At 36.0% G+C, this 14,498-nt stretch overlaps 1 protein-coding gene across 14 annotated transcripts in view; it reads right to left on the bottom strand.

Moving 5' to 3' along the window:
- Positions 1 to 14,498, bottom strand: part of PLEKHA5 (pleckstrin homology domain containing A5) — a 169,774-nt gene that overhangs the window by 58,655 nt on the left and 96,621 nt on the right. For all 14 annotated transcript variants that reach the window (XM_083820768.1, XM_083820764.1, XM_083820773.1 and 11 more), the window contains 4 exons: positions 12,178 to 12,261; positions 11,104 to 11,224; positions 4,882 to 4,986; positions 1,325 to 1,397 (listed from right to left, as the gene is read on the bottom strand). In XM_083820768.1, coding sequence (XP_083676894.1) covers positions 1,325 to 1,397; positions 4,882 to 4,986; positions 11,104 to 11,224; positions 12,178 to 12,261 — 383 coding nt within the window. The remainder of the gene's footprint in view (positions 1 to 1,324; positions 1,398 to 4,881; positions 4,987 to 11,103; positions 11,225 to 12,177; positions 12,262 to 14,498) is intronic.

Raw genomic sequence — 14,498 nt, 5'->3', positions numbered from 1 at the left:
CTGCCTGGATTTATTTTATTTTTTTTCAATCCATTTGCAGTGCTTTACGTCAATTTAATCTGTTCTTAATGAAATGACAAAGCAGCAATTTCTTTACAACCTTTGAAAGAGAAAGCCTGAAGACTTGTTTAAAATAAGAAAGCCCCATAAGAAAGCAGAGTATGTAATGACCACTTAACTAACTGCAGTGTAATTGTAGAACAATCGATGCCTGCATGACTGAAATGACAGATCAATTTTGACTCCACAGCTGTTTATCCACCAATATATATTTTTCTGGGTAAAGAGACATAGCTAGATTATATTTCAATAATTCAGAATTTGTTAACTAAAATAGTTACAAAGACAGAGCTTTTGTGTTTTATAACCTGATTTGTCTTGATCAGCACAGAAATATGCTGTACTTAAACAGAAAAGCATTTTAATTTAATCAGTCACTGCTTTCAATGTCACCAGCACCAACACTTCTGCCAATTCCAAGCGTCTCTCGTAAGCTGAAACCCTCTCTTACTCTTCACAAGGCTGCGGAGTTCCGTTCATTTTCCTCTATTTTGCCATGCTTTACACTCTTCTTTGATCTTAGCCTCCTTTAAAACATTATTATTGTACACCTTATTTCAGGACTGAATATGTTTCCACAGGCACAAGTCCTGTTGGTTTATCGTCTCAGGAGCACTACAGTCAATAATCTGTAATGGTGAAGAAATCAGTTTTCTAACATATGTATCTCCAGACTAGAATTGCAAGCAGCTTGTTTTTCCCCTGTAAAATACATGTGACATAGCTACATAAAGGTACTAACAGATTTTTTCTGTGTTTCAAATGCAGCAGAGACTTCTACTCATATTAAACTGGACAACATTTACATTACAAGTATTCATGAACACTGATTAGATTCCCAAAAGGCATACATAAACTTTTTCTTTCTAAAGGCAGAGTTTCAGCCCCCCTTCACTATACCTTTCATATCCCCATTTCAGTTACTTCATTTGCATGAGAAATCAGATTTAACTTGGCATATTTACTTTCTAGCAACAGAAGTAGTGAGAAAAGTACAATCTAGAATGTGAATGTATTAAAGAGGTGGTTGTGAATGGATTTGCCCTTTGAGCATACTTGACAGGGAGGAAGTAATTATATGAAATTGCTAATTAAGAAAGGAAAAGAAAAAGAAAAAAGTAGTGGGCCGGGATATTGGCAGCTATACAACTATTTCTTCCATTAAGTTAAGTAGCATCTTCTTTTTTCTTACATTGAGTAGTGAGCCAAAATTTATCTGCTTGCAGTGAAACTAGCAAACAAACCTTTCCTGAATGGAACTTACCTCTGTAATAGAAGAGGCACAGATCGGAGAGCACAAACCACCGCTTCTTCCACAACTTCATTCCAGTACTGTCCTGTATTAATAAAAGCAATCACATAAGTACTTTCACATCTCTAAACAATAAACTGTTCACAAATTAAACCGAGTACTATGAAACTGTGGTGGTATGCTAGTTTTCCTAGCTAAGTACTTATTTTAAGTACCTTTGACTTCTCATTACAGACCTGATGCTGCAAACCCAGGAAGCCTAACATTAACATGGTTCAAGAAGAGATGCAGTGGGAGCCCATTATTTCAACATGCCAGAGACTACAATCTACACTAAACAGAAAAGATCTAAACTTTTTTTGTTAAATGAGCAAGGTAGCACTTAAAAAGCCATCCTTTGCTTTATGAAGAAACTGTCTACTAAAATTCTAATCTTCTACTACTGCTCAAGTATCTAGAGCAAATTCTTTCCCACAAAGTTTATTCCTAAAGCTATTTTGTTTTCTTTTATGTTTATAATCAATTTACATTGCACAACTCAGAATGAAGGACTGCCACTACACTGCAGGTTAAATAAGCTGAAGCATTGCAGCATGCAGATCCTAGCAGGATTAGATTTCGTAAATATGATAATCTGCTCCAAGAAGAAAGGTACGAGTGAATTACCAATATTCTTTTTGTGAATAGGTTTTCTGACAACCAAGAAGGATTCTATAATTAAATCCGAAATCTTAAGCTATACTCAAGAAAAACTGTTGTTTTTAAGGAAATATTTGCATCATTTTTAGCCTCTGCTCTTTTTGGGGTGGGGGCAAGATCTGAAGGATGGAAAAGGAATAAGCCAAGAATTAGCTATGAAATATTATTCAGAAAAAGTTAAAATAATCTTTTGCTACACAAGTTTTGATAAATAGAATAACTAAACATTTTACAGCCCCTTTCTTCTAAGGACTTCAAAGTGATTTAACAAATACTAATGAAGTATAGAAGCACTGTCCACAGCAGTCAGCTCCTATTTCACAGCTGGTAAAGCAGACACAAAGGGGGCAGACTGGCTTCCTCCCCTTACTGACAAGGTCACTAACTCGGTAGTGGATTAGAACGCAGGACCCGTGGCCCAAAGGACACTGCCCATAAAAATCAACCTTATGATTTGAAAATTCCTAAACTTGTTCAGTATAAAGGATTAACTCAAACCTTGACAGGCTTGCTAAAGAAGCTGTTATGCAACAGCACACTTCTCCCATCACTCGAAAACATCAACAGGTTTCTACATGGTCATGTGCAGAATTCTGCCAAAAATGAAACACTCCAGGAATGATATTTCTGCCTTCCTTAGACATAGCAGGAAGGCACACAAAATGACTATGGGGTTCTCATATTTTATTTTTTTCTTACTTCAAAGTAAAACCTTTCTGTATCAGTAATTTACGAATTATTTTTTCCTCCTGATTCTGATTATAATAATTAGACAAATTACAGAAAATTGGCATTACATGAAATGAGATACCATACCCTGGGTCAAACAAAACTTACTGTACTCTGTCATTATATGATTATGTTAAGAAAGTCATTTTATTATCAAAAAGAAACCTGCACATACTTTTACTGTAAGTTCCTGAGGGACTGTAGGTTCCTGAGATAATATCTATTAGTGAAATTCATGAGTAAATTAACTTTCATTTACTACTACAACATGAAAACATACAGCAATCATTCCTTACACAACACAATCAAACATCAAAGCATTTAAATCATTTTACACACAAAACCCTTCCAATGGACAGTCCACCTCATTTGGACAATGAGATGGACTGAAAACTGGCTGAAATGCAAGGCCCAGATGGTGGTGATCAGTGGCACAAAGGTTGTGGTTAGCTTCCATCTGTGGGAATATTCAAAACCAGACTGGACACAGCTCGGGGCAACTGGCTCTAACTGACCCTGGTTAAGCAGGGGAGGTTACACTAGATGATCAAGAGTTCCCTTCCAACCTTAACAAATTTGCAATCTTAAAATACAGTTACTGTTTCTTCATGAGTTAAAGAACTGTACACTATAATGGACTTAGAACATTAAGCAAAGTTTTGGGAAAGCAACATCTTTACACTACTTTGTATGCTGAATATCCATTCTGAAGATTTCACTATTGGATTGAAACAAACAAAACACACATAAAACAGCAAGAACCTTTACAGCATTCCACTAAGTTGATTTAGGTACCACTAAGTTGATTTAGGTGCTTAACTTCACTTTCCATACATGTAAAACTCAACACAAAGGACCTCAAAATGAAAAGCCAAACCATCAAAATGAGGAATTCAAAGAGCTCTAACTTCTTCAGAAGTATGAAGCAAAGTATCAGCAAACTTCTGTTTCTACTGCAGGGGGAGATTTTTATACTTGCATGTATACCAGAAACATAGATTGTGTAACACTGATACTCATCCGCACAAATACCTGTGCTGTAATTTAGACTTTGTATTTCAGTTGAGTTATTTGATCATCTCAGGAATAAAGGTGCTTTTTCTATGCCAAGAAGTGTAACATAAATAGCCCCATAAAGGAAAAAAAAAAAAAAACCAACTGTCATCCTTGTGAATTTTCTCTCTCAACACTAAATGAGAACAGAGGCCACAAGAGTATCTAAACATGGAAAAATCTACTACTAAACAGATACTTACTACTGAAAAAATCTGCTAAAAAATCTGCTTAGTAGTAGATTTTCAAAACTGACTCAACAGCATCCAGAAAGCTGGTCAGAGTATCAGAGTAGGGAGAATAAATGACAATGTATATTCAAAATTATATACAGGCATTCACAGCTCGATAGAATTTAAATGACAAGTTCTTAGAGGGTTCTTGTTGGACTTAAGAAGACATACTCCTAATATGACAATCAGTTTTGCTGTTTCTTGCAGAGTAAGAAGTAGTCTGGTATTGCAGACTAACAAATCTACAGGTATACTGTCACTAAAGGATAAAGATCAAATGCTTCAGATTAGTTTACGTTCAATACGAAAACTAAACTGCCCTCTATGTTTTAAGATGATCATATTTGATTTAAGAAAACCATCATGTATATTGTCATTCCCCCCATCTTTTCATATGTGAGAAATTTGCTTGACTGACAGTTTGCATTGAAAATATTTACTTACTTAAAAAAAATATGTTAACAGATACAGATACAGCCTAACAGAAGAAATTTCAGAATTTCAAAAACAATATACTGGATCATATGTCCTTGTCCCGTTATGTAAGCATGCCTCAAATTCATTTGTCTATTTACCACCAGCATCTGCCTAGACTTTTCAAGCCCATAAGGGCTTGGAAAAAAATGCATATTTCTCATTTATATCACAATGTTGCCTAATAGGTAGATACTTAATTAAAATATTACGTCAGTTTCTCCCACTTTATACTTTCACTCTGGCATAGCCACCATTATATTTTCTTCAAATGATCATCTTCTGTACATTATATACCTTACCAAAAAGAAACCAACACCAAACAACCAAAAAAGCCAACAACCACAAAAAAGCAACCCAGGATTAAAGGGGAAAGTGTACCTGCTTGTAGAGCCAGCCACGTCTGACAACTGGTGCATTAGGGTTCCTCTTTATTGAGTTTGATCTCTTTCCAAAATTATGAACCTTCTTTGAAGATCGTGATGTCTGAATTAAAATTAAAAGGTTAAAGAAAATGTGATATCAATATCTGTGAAAAGATCATAATGAATTTTCTTTGAGATCTTTTTCTTATACATGTCCCTCAGAGGGATTACAGAATGCAAACTGTATTCCTTTTTAGGTGAAGAAACATGATAGTTATACTGGCTTCAGCATTTCTTCCTTATTCCTTTGCAAAAAATTTAGAGACAAATCCCAAGACAGATACCTAAAGATTTTATTTTTTTTTTTAAAATGATAAAAACAAATACATATCTGACCTTCTTATCAGTCAGGTAGAAAATCTTCCAAGCTGTAGGTCTAGTTCCATTCAACAGAACTGTTGTTAATTATGAAAAATTACATCACAAGTATGAAAATTCTACTCTTTCCTGCTTTAAACATAGGCCTAATGAATGAAAACATGCTCGGATTTCAACAAGATATAATTCACAGGCTTCTTGATGAGTCTTCCACTTTCCTAACATACAGGGTAATTTTCTAAAATTCTTTCTTCCCCCTCAAGAACCTCCACTCTATAAATCCCTTGGCTAGTTTGAATATTCAATATTTTACCTACTTGCACTAAGGTCTACTTTGAGTCTTTAGTCCTTAAACTCCAGCATTTACTTCTGCTGTCGCTTATATCTTTTACATCCTTACAGCTAAGCAACAATCACAGATGATTAAGAGAAGCAGGGAATATAAACCGTTTTAGATTTCGTTCTTCTTGTACTTGAGAAACCCAAAGAAATTGGAAAAAGCATAAAGAAATGTGCAGTGCTTTTCCAATTCACACTTCATTCTTTTCAGTCTACATTTAGAAAGTTTGTTCTGCAACTAGATCTACTAATTATGTGTGTTTTAAATTCTGTAGGATTGATGCCTCAGAGACCATGCAATGCAATATAGGAAAGCATCCCATTCTGCAGAAAAAGGAAAATTCAAATAAGTTTTCTAAGCTGTGTTCTCGGCTCTGCTCCAAAACTACTATTTGAATTTAGACAATATAATCTTGTGCTTCAGCTTCCCCATCTCTACTACTGAGACTAATTGAAAAGTTATGTAAAGTTTCTAAATAAGATGCTCAAATAGGAAGGCTAAACGCACACTCAATTTTTGTTGCAAATTAGGGTATGGGTTTCTCTAGGAAAATTCAACACGCCTCACAGAATTGCATTGTGATTTATACATGCTTTAGAGAGAATTCCACATTAGGTTTAAAATCAAACTGAAAGCTGCAATTTAAAATGATGTGCAGCTTTTGTCAACAATGCCATTTACTGAAGAGTACAATATAGCCTAGTCTAAAAAGAATGACATTACAAAAACTATGCGTGTTTGTCTTAAGTCTACAACACAATGAAACAAGGACGTTTTGTGTTTCTTTTTTTTAAAGAATAAGGAGGGAATATAAAAACAATTGGAGTGCTTTTGATTTCCCTTGGAGATACAGAAATTTGACTCAGCTTTGTTTGGAAAGCAAGACAGAGCAAGCAATTGAAAACTTAATTCAAACTGTAAATCAAAATCTTTCACATTTTCATCTGGAAAATTCTACCGGTGTAAAATGGACATTTTTAAAGAAGATAATAGAAGTATGACATCTAGATGTAAAAAAGGAAAAAATAAAGAGCCTCTAACAACCAACAGCACATTATAAAATTAATTCTACATCTATTCAATTAAACCTGTAAGGCATGTTACCTGTAAGGCAAGTTACACAAGAGCTGTGCCAAGATCTGGATCAGAAATAATTTATAACACTCATCCCTTCTCTAGCATTAGGTATTCAAGGGTCAAAAACTCTTAAGATTTTTCCAGACCTCCATTACTTGTAACATGGTTAACACATGACTTCTGGAAACACAACCAACCACAAGTACTACTAATGTCAAGTCTACTAACAAATTCAGGTAATTTAAACAGATTTCTCTTAGGTCTGACAATAAACCATATTGACTCCAATTTCACTGAACTCTGAGCAAAGACTTAATGCATTAATTACACATCTTTGCAACTGTAAATACAGACGTACAATAACTAAACAGAGCACAAAGTGATTTCTAATTTTAGCTAATAGAGAGAATGGCTTAGATGACTTGTGATTATTTTACCACAAGAGAGCATTTGTTCACAATGATTTCTCAGCCTCCTTTGAGGCTGAGAATACAATACATACTGCAGGATTTAAATATTGTAGGTGTATATATATAATAATTATCCGCTCTCAAACTTTTTAGACCATCTCCTCCTCTTTTTATGTCTGTCATCCCAGACCATTCCACCACACATTCCACCACACTGTGTCATACTGAGGAAACAGTAAGAAAGGAAATAATTAAAAATGGAAGGGTTCAAATACTTCTCACTCCACGACACTGTAAGTACTATTTTATGCATTCTGAGGAATGGTCCCAACAACTGTGATGCTTCTGAAAACAGAAGCTACAGGACCATGCACAGTCCCGGTACTGAGAAAGATGCCAGGAAAACCAGCCAGTGATAGTTACTCTTTCCCCAGCCTGAAGAAAAACACGAGCAAGGTTTTTGAACTCTGGACAAAACCAGAATAGCTGGAGCTGCACATTTAATCACTATATTAGCTGCTCTTCTCTCTGTTTAGCTGCTAAGGGACACAGAATTTATGTGAAGCTTCTTTCCCATTTTCAGAACTGCTAAGTATACTTAAAAATGCTCTTCAACTACCAGAAAAGGGATCAACACTAATCTTACTGCTTCAATATTTGAAAAAACAGGGCTTGAGAATCTTCTGTACGTAAACTCGAAACAGCAGGAATCTAAATTTTTTGAACTTTCAACTTCTGTTCAAAAATATGTTTCTACTCTTTAAGGCTCAAATTTTCTTCCAAACCACAAACCAAGATGATACTGCCTTCTGGATTTTGTAGGCAATTTCGGTGCCTTCCAATATTGCAGTTTTCCATGAACTGAGTGGGTTTCTGCCTCAGCATTTTATCTTGGATTAGGAGGTTGCTCTTGAAAAAAAATCTCCCAATCGTTCCCTCTAGCTGTGCTTCGGTTTGCACAGTAGAGAAAACTGGATTTATTTTGGGTAAGACTAAAATGTAAAATGCACAAGGAACACTTTTGGACTAACTTGAAGATAAGACATGAAAATATAGTACAGATGTTTGGTCCTGAGCACCAATAGTACCCCACATGTATAGCTCCTGTTTACTGTGCTATTTGCTAATGTAGATATATCTCATGGTTATTACTCTGAAATTTCTGGCTAACCTGAATCCTGATAAGACGTGCGTGGCTATGCCTAAACTAGCCATTTAAGGCTGGACTGGCTTGAGTACTCTGTGAAATATCTACCAACAAACTGATGCGCATATTTATAAACAATTTGACATATCTCCTGTAATGTAGACTTCATTCCACTTACTGTGAGAAAACTGTTAGCACTGTTCTGGTGATAATCAGGGCAGCGATGAAAGAGCAGGGGAGATGAACTGTGAAGGGGAACTGCAATCATGCCTTACTTTATCTACACATCAAAAAAATGATCCCCCAAATTCATTTCAGGATATGTAATCATATTGGTCTAGGTAGCACTTTTAACACCAATAAAAAAGAGGAAGACTTCTTCATTTTAAAAAGAAAGGTAGAAATGTATATATCTGTAGCAGCCATAAGCCTATGGAGATCTTCCTCAGAGGTCTATGTTAGGGGTTTTAAATTTAGAAATACACTCCAAGCCAATACAAGAGAAACAATACTTAAAAAAAAAAAGAGTACTCTGCCTAGGACTATGGTGTATTAATTGGTCACCATACTTTATACAGTAGGGAAGAAGGAGCAGCAGTAAGACTTCCGTCTGGGAGAGAGTGATTTTTGTCCCACCTCATACAAACCTTTGAACGACAGTATCAGACTCAAATGAGTCTTTCTGCCACAAAACAAAAAGTTCTTCAAGTGCCATGTCTATTCCGGATCAATTAACATTCCTGAAAGGGAGAACTTATTTCTACACCCCTCAACTGTCTTCAACTTAAGTTCTACCATAAACTTTACCTCCATTCCTCATTATCTTCCAACATTAAAGCACATTGATTAGTTCTCTCTGCAAACAGGAATACATAAAAAAAAAAAAGGTGTTGTCATTTTCCTACTCTGTAACCTACTTTCCTCACCAATATTTTATTCCTCCTATTGCACTGTAATACAGAGAGCCTCTACACACTATATTCAAATGTTGTTAAGACAGATAAGAATATCCCAGTTGGGAGACACGAACAATAAAAACGTAGATGAAAATTATTTGTTGCATCCAAGTACAACCAGTGGGCAACTTCTATGTAGTTATCTTTAAAAGCAACTTAAACCATTAGCCTTAAAGAGCCACCAGAAAAGGCTGACTAATATTAGTCGTGGTTCCACTTAGCAATCATTCACCTCCTGAAAACAAAAAATTAAAAACGGAGTTGCAGTAATTCAGACAAGTTTACCTTTGAAAACCGATGTACGGTAATTGCATATACTGTCAAATGCACTTATAACATTAACAATTAATGTAAAAACTAGAATAAATAGACAAGAGGAATGAAGAGTAACACAAGAAGTCCTTCTTCAGAAGACAGAAGTTTCCACAAGAAGCTGAAGTGTCACTAATCAAAAACCGTAAAGAAATTAAAATTGGCCTGTAACAATCTCAACTTCCTTCTCGAACACTGTGAAACAAACAGACTACTCTGAACTACTCCTTTGAAGGGAGAGTGTGAAAATGTTTGTAGAATGTGTGCTCCCTAGATTGGAATTAATTTCCTACATTTAAACCAAAAGCGCTTCCTAGACAGCACTACTGTAGCTAATTTTCTGTGTAACTATTACTACAATCTGCACCGCTATTACAACTCTTACTGCTTCATAACCTGGCTGTCCTGCACAAATGGAAACATACAAAAATTGAGATTATGGATTTTATTACTGTTTATAATTTATTTGTTCCTCCTTTTTCTTCCCCCAGCAACACTGAAATATGAAGACACATTTGAAAGCTAGACACCTTTTCTCATTAAATAACATTTTTCTTATGTCTCATTAGACAGGCAGAATCCTTAATTTATATTTAAAACTACAAAAAAGGTGTTTCTAAAAAGCACTTTGAGAAATCTTACGATATTTCTTTCCTACTACATCGAAAACAAATTATATCAGTTCTTTGAAATTAAGGAATCTGCTCAATTAAAAGACAATCCAAAATTTATTTTCTCTTGCAGGCTGGATTAATCTGCCAAAAAACACTTCTCAGGGCTACGGTTTTCAATGGGTAGCAAAAATGTGCTTTTTTTCCCACTTGTTTAAATGATAACTGCTTGGTAGAAGATATTAGGGGGCTTGCATCTGTCAGCACTGATCACAGCGTTCATCTTGGTATTCTAACAAATTTAATGAAGGAAATTAATTTTGTAGCAAGTGCACTTTCCTTTTATGAAAGCTGTCCAAAATTGAAAAAGTGCAAACAATAGCTTTGCCAACTTTATTGAAAAAACTTAAAGTAGATATAATTGAATCCATCACCTGGATAAACATCTGGGCATTCATCTTAGCTTTCTGAGAAGCTTGGTAAATGAAGAAAGTGGGATACAACTTAAGGTAGTCTTGGAATCTCCAGGATTTTCCCTAAGAATTTTCTTAGGAAACCAGTATTTCTGGTTCAATGTCAGCAAATCATAGTATCTGCCCTTTGGTTTACCACAGAGTTACTTTACACCTCTCTCTCTTGTAACCACGTCTTACAGATAGTTACCTTACCAAAAGAAATCTAGCCAATTGTGTATCCCTAACAATGCTTGCACCCAGGTGTCTGAGCAGTGACTCAAGATTTTGCTCATTCACACTTAAGTAAAGCTTAGATTCTGTCAATAATTTAAGTATGCGCAAGTCATAAGACCTGAGATATCTGATAAAAATTACAGCTTCAGTGATAATTTCAAACACTTCCGTTTCCAAGTAAAACATCTAAAGAACTGAATGTCCTGAAAAAGATAACAAATACACTTTATTAGTATTCCATTTTAAAAGAGAAACAAAGCACTGTCTAGTATCTGGTGAAATAACTAAATAATTTTAACTTAATTTGGACATACTTACTCTGCCCACAGGGCTCATTGGATGAGCAGCATAATCTGATGTCAGATTATAGTTAGTTGCTTCACCTAACATGCTTACTGGTCGCTCCTTCTTTTCTTCAGACGTCATCGCTGCAGCAGTCCTGAAAATAGAGTATGTAATAGCACTAGAACATGCTGTGTATGCAGACTGCTATTAAAAAGCACTCCTAGATGTAGCCTAATACGGGCTGTGTCCTACTTTTTCAATTTGAAAGCAGTTCATACTTCATTGTAAAGTTACCTGCACTGTGTTTTAAACTTAAATCTGTCATAGATTAATTTCAAGATGTTGTTTTAAAATAGGATTTCTCTATTAGTTTACAGTGTTGGTGGGAGGGAAAAACATGAGACAGAAACAGGAAGAAATGCTCTCCAAAGGCTCCAAATGGCTTTACCCCACTTCTGTGAGAATATGCGTATTTGTGCAATTTCACATACTGCAGTTATGGCAGTTTCCATTCTAGCTACGATACAACAGGTGTCACAGCAATGATGATGAATTGGACACCCAATATCCAGCCACATATAGTATCTTGAAGTCAGGTCTTAACTTCTCACCTTTACATTTCGTTGTGTATGCTACAAAATTAATGTGAAGACAGCAAAGCCAAGTTATTACTCAATGGTTCAGAAACTGTCTCAGCTGGTCAAGAAAATAACCAATAAAGGAAAAACCATCAGATAAAACAAGGTAAATTACACTTGATTGTTGCTATAGGATTAAAAATGAATTCCTTCTTGGAAGTTTGTTGGATTATTACATAGTATATATATTGTTTGCTAACACTGTAGAATAACCGAAGTGACAAATAGAAATCCACACAGTTAAACAAAGTGCATTTATACCATATATACCCAATTTAGGTTATGGCTTTTATCTTTTAAGATAAAATAATATTAAGCATTTAATATTACTTTCAAACAATTTAAACAAATAAAACTTTATACATGCTAATCTAACATGGAAAAAATAAATTAAATGTCACAATTAGCGATCACTGAAGCTTAGCTCAATACTATAAAATATATGGATTAAAATTTGTTAGCCACTTACTGTTCATTCACAACAAAAATACAGTTGTCCTGTGAAGGCTGCCCTGTTACTGGATGCTTACAGGTTACTTTTCGTTCATTATGACTGTGGAGGAGAGATAAGGAACAATTCATAGGCACTTCATAGGCAAAATTATTTTTCAATTTTTCAGCTTAAGTATATAAACCCAGTACATCAAGTATATCAAACCAGTGAAAATCATTATGAATGTTTCGTTATGACATAACACACACACATACATATAAACAAAAAAAGGACGATAAAAGGATCTTAGAATGACTCAAAAAATCTTCATGAATATTCTGGAAATAGAAGACATTTGTGTTAGGTTGGTATTGGTTTTGAATTTAAAAAATAGTACTGTAAGAGTATGACTAGTTCGTATATGATCACTAATAATTTACTTCAGCGAAATATGTATATACTTTTAAATAAGACTTCAGCTATGCAAGGAGTAGGCAAACTTAAGACATAACTGTTCTGTAAGGATAAAACAACAATACACCGAAGGCAATTGTCTTCTAGCCTAGAACACAAAGTTTCTCAGTTAAAATCTTCAGATAAAGCAGATACCATCCCTATCCAGTGACTGGAACAGAGTGAGGTGCCACAGGCACAGGTCTGTTTTGGCCGATGACAAGCTCAGCGCACTGCTCCCCTGCGCCTCCCTCGGGAGTACCTTCAGGTGACAGGCAGCCTGCCAGCCTAAGGCTTCGCCCTCACCAACACGCACCGCTCATTTCACACAATCTTGTTCCCCTGAACCGCAGCTGTTGCTGTATCACAGCAGCTTCCAGAACTTAAAAGAAATTGCCAAACTTCAACAGCTATCAGTTACTGCCACTCGAGAAGGAAACGTTTCGACTAGAGCCGTCCAGCCCAGGAAGGGACAGGAGGGATGGGGTCAAGATGAGTTGCATTTACTGCCCCCAGGACGTGCCAACCAGCTCATTCCTGCTGCAGACCAGGGCTTCTGTACCTGTGGCATCCCTGCATGCTGCAAGGTCTCACAGCCCCAGTCATGCCATGTGCGAGCACACCTGCAAGTGCGGAGCTGCCAACTGGCAGAGCAGCAGGCCTGTGACACTATGAGGAGCAAGGGGGTTGACGGACTGCAACACTCTCCCGCTGTAAACTTCTCCCCCTGTCATGAAGAGAGCTGGAAAGGGGCACTGATGAAATTTAAACTTGGCTCACTGATTTAAAAGCACACAGGCTGAATTCAGACTAAGGGCGGGCAATGAGCACAGAATGCAGGTGGATGTATCGCAGGTGTCACAATGAACTCACCTCATATATTATTTAAAGTGTTAAAAGCATAAATGTCATCCAAATTATATAACGCACAAAGCAAAACAACAGTAACTGAAAACAGCACCGTAAATGATGAAGAAACAATAATTCCATTTAAAATATTTACTTTTGCAAAGAATACGATATTTTTTTTTATTCGTTGTAAGATCTTATATAACACTATGGCTTCTTTTATCACAAGTTCAGCCCTAAAAATACTCCTGGACAGAGAACAAACCTGGAGGAAAAAAATGTGCTTCAGCTGTAAGGTGGCAGAAGAGGTGCAAAACACCAGGAGTCCTGAATGCCACGCTGTCCTTAGCAGATACCTCTTTTATTGACTGTTTGCCTAACCTTTTCAGCTTTCAAAACGAGGAAGCACAACTCATCTTGAAAATGTTCTGCTCTCTACTGTTCTCACTTCATAAAACAACCTAGACTTTACAAGACTATCTTAATGTTCCCCAGGTTCTTGAAAATCCCTTTGAATCATAATCATTTTGCAATTTTTAAGCATAACTTAATTACAAGTTACCTCCATATAAAAGCCTAATAAAATATCCACTCTACTTCCACGAACAACGGATAGTTGGACGAATCTGCATAAACTTAAAGTCTAAGATTAGAATTATAACCCAGCTCTTTGCACACTCTGCCTCCCCTTACTGCAGTTTACAGACACCTAAATGGATAGACATGTTATGGAGCTTAGCTAATGAGATAAACTCCAGTAATTAATCTTTATCTTCTCACTAAATTCAGCAGAATTCTAAGTTCAGCTTCTAAAGAAGCTTCTGTTGGAGAAGCTCATCCATCCCAATGAGGGGACTGGAGACAGACCACTGGGAGAATGTTTGTACCATTCCAAACAGCCATGATCCCACAAACACCTTTCAAGTGAAAATGGTCCAGAAGAAAACTAAAATTAAATATTCCTGAAGAAGCACCCTGTGTTTGTTTCTTTGTCTAATTATCCCTCTACTTCACTTCAAAAAACCTTTTTTTTTTTTATTCACTCAAACATTTCA

This window comes from Anser anser (assembly GCF_964211835.1).
Source record: "Anser anser genome assembly, chromosome: 1".
In the NCBI taxonomy this organism is placed as follows: Eukaryota; Metazoa; Chordata; class Aves; order Anseriformes; family Anatidae; genus Anser; species Anser anser.
The sequence above is the reverse complement of the archived record's forward strand: the minus strand, read 5'-3'. Positions and strand labels throughout refer to the sequence as shown.